Source organism: Crassostrea angulata, chromosome 3 (assembly GCF_025612915.1).
Source record: "Crassostrea angulata isolate pt1a10 chromosome 3, ASM2561291v2, whole genome shotgun sequence".
NCBI classification, from domain to species: Eukaryota; Metazoa; Mollusca; class Bivalvia; order Ostreida; family Ostreidae; genus Magallana; species Magallana angulata.
In genome coordinates, this window is record NC_069113.1 from 5,166,931 (window position 1) to 5,172,500 (window position 5,570).

Here is a 5,570-nt window from a genome sequence, read left to right on the forward strand (position 1 = left end):
GTTAGAATTAGAATGTCTTTCCATAACCCTGCTATTGAAAGTGATCTGCACACAAATGTTACAAAAGAAAATCGTCTTTAAAAACTTGTTTATTGATAGATAGATATTGAAGATGAGTTTCATTTTGTCTTAAAGTAAGAAATATTATTGGGAAGAGCACACAGTTTATAAATATATACAATTATTAAGTGTCCAAGATTTGAAAGAATTGTGTAATCTGGGGAAATATCTCCAATTAGCTTTTAATAACAGGAATGGTATTCCATAATTTTTTAATTTTTTTTTGCCATTTTTTTGTGTCTTTATTACACACCCGACATTGTACCATAGCTAAAGTAAATCATATAATATATAGTTACTCATTTTGTGCATTATCCCACAAAATGTATATCTTGAGCAAATAAAGATTAATAATTTAGCGATAATTTAATTTTTAGAATTTTGTTGATCAATTTATTTTCTAGTTTTTTGTCCACACAAAGGTGGAAAAGTTTTTACATGACAATGCTGTTCCGAGAGTCAATTGATTCTTGTAGTTGCGAAGACGAAAGTAAATTAAACTTGTAAAGTTTGAAGAAATAAAAAACAGAAGTCTGTGATAAGACTCATACAAAACAACGTTTAATATGAATTTCAAACATACAGCGTCACTCGGATATTCTCACGGACAAACATACAGACACGTGCAAAACATGACAACGTGAGACATTCTCATCATTATGCTTAACTGGCCACTAAATCGGGCCAGTTTTCAAAGTTAGCAAAATTCGTTGTTAGTATATACAATACGTGGAGAGTATTTATCTCGACCAATCTCAATTAAAACAACGTTATACAGAGGCGGACAGGGACAACAATTTGACTTATTATGCTTCAGCGCCTGGTCCTCAATATTATATGATAAACAGATATGACATTGCACCATTTCGTATATATTTTTTTCCAGGCTTTAAGTGGGACGTACAGTAATGGAGACGTTGGCATACAAAATGCGAATGTTCAGTATGTCAACGACTTGTGTGGGTTAGTTCATATATTAGATGTGTAATGTTTACACTTCAACATTTAAATATCATAGATGAGTGTTTTTGAGACAACTTGTAAACATATTTACGAAAAATCCACTTGGCGAAGCGCGGTGATTTTGCACGCAGACGACCACTGGCTCCTCTGACGCGTGGGACCCGGGTATCCATAGCAACCACTGACGAAGGGTATCCTAACAGACGCGCCTTCTTGTAGCAGTTGGCGCAGAAAAGTTGACTCAGTGAATCAGAGAGTCGGTCATATAAAATAATTGTTGAATCAACATAAATAAAATGAATACAATCACAGAACTTGGAATTTAGGCCACGATGACGTGTCTTTGTATTCTAGACAGTCTGCGTGGTTGGCCCTGGGGATCTGCGGGGCGGGCATGGACCCATAGGATACCTGATTCCCGTTCATTTGATTCATTTGATTTGACATCACCGGGAGCTGCATATGGTTGAGGTAGCCCATGTCACTATAGTAACTTGAGGGTCCATAGTTTTGATGAGGGTAGGAGGCAGTCTGGGTGTTAGACATGGGGTAGCCGCCCCTCTGCATGCAACTGTTGGAGTTCAAGATGTCGTTCACGGGAGGAATAGAAGCGGGACTCCAGATAGAGGACTGGCTTGTCATCACGTTTGAGGGAGGGGTACTGACAACGGGGGGTTTACAGTAAACGGGCGAGGTGGAGGCTGGAGGGGGAGACTTTGCCTTCTTGGGTGTGGGGGGCTTGGATTTCCCCTCCTGTGCCTTCTGCTGCTGTCGACATTTGGCGCGTCTATTCTTAAACCACACCTACAAATGTCAAGAATTAAGAAAACGTATTAGCGTTATAAGGCAGCATATCACATGAAAATAAGACCATTTGTAAATACAAGAGGCTAAGTTGAAAGGCAATGTATGCATTAGGTAGATTTCCAATAATTACTGTTATTACACTAGATGCGCACTTTGGTATTACCGGTAACAAGTTATGTATGCATTTCAGATTTAAGAGATTACGAACTCTGAACTGCTCTCAAAAAGGTTAAAATGGTGTCTTCTAAAGCTCAAAGGTATATATAATTCACAGCTTAAGAGCATTTAAGTTGATTTGTTGACTTGCTTTAAAAATATTAAATGATTAGTCTCTTGCATCAGAATGACAAACTCTCGGACTGAATTTCTTCTGGTTAATATTTGACTGACGGATTAGGTAAGGACTCGGGAGAGCAATGCTGTTTGTAAAATAAGCATAGATATCCTGTATATCATTTATCTTATCTCAATCGTAGTTAGTCAAGATTTATTTCATGCACCAGTTGATTGTTGTACTTTTCATCCATATTTCTGCAACATTTCTGTTTTCTTGTTAATTTTCTATGACTCTCACACTATATCGTATTACTGTTTTTAAGTCTCAATATTGTCACACCCAATTTTAACAGTTCCAATTGCCGTTACCTAACATAGGAAAACTTTCACGATCTGTCAAATATTTTATATCATGACGAGGCTGACTATTAACAGTTCCATAGAAAAACTAACGGTTGACATGTTTTTCTTGTCCGATTGAAAGGTGGTTTTTGTATAGAACGAAATATTTCAGGTAACGCTAATTACTTTTAAGTTGTTTAATTGAAAATAATAATCGGATAATTAGACATGTGATAGAGTTGTAGCGCCAAAATCGTCACGCTTGGTCGCCTCGGGCTCGGGATTCTATACACCCAAACGGTGCCTTACTACATGCTTGTTTAGGTAGGGAATTAAATGAAAAATAGTCGAAACAGGGAAATTCAAACATCCTTGAGCTATTTATCTTTCTACATTCCATTTACTGGTGTTTATTCTAATCATTATTGTTTTCGGCTTCACAGGGCGAGTAGAGTTTTCCCATACTTTTCAACACTTAACCATCCCGATTGACCAAACCATCTTGAGCAACGAAATCGTCCGGTAATTATCGCTTACAGATTTGACACCTGTTTGTATGTTATCTAAACATCAAAGTGTCATTCCTACACACACAGTAAATACGATAGTCATCAGAATCCGGATTTTTTTTACCTGTACTCGGGATTCTGGCAAGTTGATCTTCAGCGCCACTTCCTCCCTCATGAAGATGTCAGGGTATCTAGTTTTCTGGAAGAGGGACTCCAGAATGTCGAGCTGGGCCCGGGTAAAGGTGGTCCTCTCCCTGCGCTGTTTCCGTGGGTTGGACGCTGAAGACATATACATGTCTAGAGTAATTAATTGCAGATGTTAATCTGCCGAAATTGAAATTATTGTCATGCAAAACAAGTTCACAACATTCACAAAGCTACCATACACACGTAATAACCGTATAAATGTTTGTAACCCAGTAACATAAAGACTTTTCAAAAATAGATACTTTGAAGGTCATTTACATGGTTTCAATTAAATGTACATACGCATGCCAACTATTCTCGTAATTAGCAAGTTGACTGTCACAATTTGTAAATATTAGACAAACTTCATCATAGTATTATCACTTCAAAGAAATTACAATGTGGTTTTTTTTTACACAAATACTTATTTACACCGTAATTATGTCTCATTGGCTTCATTGTTTGTTTAAAATATTGCAACTTAGTTTAGAACCAGTAAAAATAATATTTAAAAATAATAAGGTCTTAAAAATGGTTGAATATCTTCAATGTATGAGAATAAAATTCTGAAGTGGGAGCGAGTGGGAGCATGTCATTCATCGCTTTTTTCATCGGGGTATTCGGGGTAATGAATAAAGAAAATTCCCCTTTGAGCTGTACATTTATTGAAATTTTTTTGCCAGGACGGAAAAACGTGACTACATGAAAGAAAAGAACAAGTTAGCTGAAAGACATTCTGGAATATAAATTTCGACTCTATTATTTTTTCCCAATCGCAGATGCTGTTACTTTTTTTCATTTTGAACTGTTCATGAATTTAATACAGTAATTTTCCGACCAAAAAAGAAAGAGACAAGTGAGTTTAGAATCAAGATAAAGTATGTCGGAATTTGGCGCTGTTTTGTTCAGATCATGGGACTGTTACAGGTACTTCATCCTAAATTTTAATTGGGCGTTTGCCTGTGTATCACAAACACGGAATCTTACGTTCAGGGCGAATGAAGGAGGGATCGTTTTCTTCTGTTTACCACATGACAGAGCCAAAATAAAACACAAAAGTGTCCCGGGTAGGTTAGCTAGTCCCGGACAATGCTCAACGGTGAAGGGATGGATATCAAAGACACTAGCAAGGGACCCCGTGCGGAGATCCGCCATTATTCCTAGCTTCCGGAGCATGAACGGGAGTGCTCGTTGGTTGTCGTTTGGTCACTGTAATTGTCAAAGCTGGCGAGAGCCTTCTTCCTGTCCGGCTCATTATTTGTATATTTCTCCCGCGTACGTAGACCTAATTATTAAACTTCAGTGACCGTAAGGAAAGCTTGGTTTATTTTTGTATTATGTCAACCCCAAGAATTACTATGAAGTGACAGTCTTTTCTTGCCTTATCTGACATACGTATTTAACAACAACTAAAGTATCTATAACCGATGCTTTTTAGCACACCCAGAGCGAAAAATAAGCAAACAATTTTCAACATGCGAGTAAGATTTTCTAGTAAACCGTGCACATGCCAGGTGGTAAAAAAAAATAAATACAAGACACGGTTAATAAAGGATTTCGTCGAAACGTTTTGCTCCTTAATATACCCAATATCCTGTAATAAGGAGAAAGTGAAATATTTGTTAACTCACCAGGGTATCCCATGGCTGGGTGCATCATGTCGACATTGGGAGAGGACAGACTGATCCCATTGACGGAGTAAGGGGCCACCTTGCTGTTAGGTGGGAGGACTGTTGACTGGTTGTAGGCCATGCTGGCGATCGACATTGCTGGCTGATGGGATTGGATGTGGGGGTCGGGGGAGGCTTCAAGATACACGTCGGGATGGGGTGCTGTAGTCGGGTTGGGGGGTTGGCCTTCCGATTCTGATAAAGTCCCGGCTTGAGCTGAAGGAGAATTCACAGTTGTTTTAGAGATTGACTCATATCTTACATAAATGTTACGACAACACTAAGAATGTCTCTCTGTCCTAAGACATATATGCTGAGAAGTTTGTGTATCCGTGAAAAACATCATGCCCATATGGGGAAAATAATTGTACACAAATAAGTTGATTTGTCCTTTTTGCTTTCAGTGCGTTTAATCCCACCCCCTTTTCCCGATGTATTATCTGTGTTTAATAGGGATTGGCTGTTAACTGTCATCGACAACCAATCGGGGGTCAATCATCGGATTTGATGATGCTGGCAGTATGCACTACACCGTGAAATGCTCAATTAAAACCTTTAGGTTTTCTTCATATTAGGAAACAGCAGTTCATTTACGAATATGTCTGCTATATTCTATATAGCTAATTCGTGTAAAAGTAGAACGTGGTTTTTTTTTTCTTCTGCGAGCAAAACAAAAACTGCTGTAAATATTGAATTAAGATATTAAAAAAATTCACACATATGTAAGATACAGGAATTTTGTTGTTCACTACACGAA

At 37.9% G+C, this 5,570-nt stretch overlaps 1 protein-coding gene across 3 annotated transcripts in view; it reads right to left on the reverse strand.

The window, feature by feature from the left end:
* Positions 1-599: 599 nt before the first annotated feature.
* Positions 600-5,570, reverse strand: part of LOC128177833 (homeobox protein otx5-B-like) — a 7,845-nt gene continuing 2,874 nt past the window's right edge. For 2 of the 3 annotated variants that reach the window (XM_052844704.1, XM_052844702.1), the window contains 3 exons: positions 4,775-5,029; positions 3,082-3,254; positions 600-1,827 (listed from right to left, as the gene is read on the reverse strand). In XM_052844704.1, coding sequence (XP_052700664.1) covers positions 1,330-1,827; positions 3,082-3,254; positions 4,775-5,029 — 926 coding nt within the window. In that variant the 3' untranslated portion in view covers positions 600-1,329. The remainder of the gene's footprint in view (positions 1,828-3,081; positions 3,255-4,774; positions 5,030-5,570) is intronic. The other variant, XM_052844703.1, reaches the window with a different exon arrangement.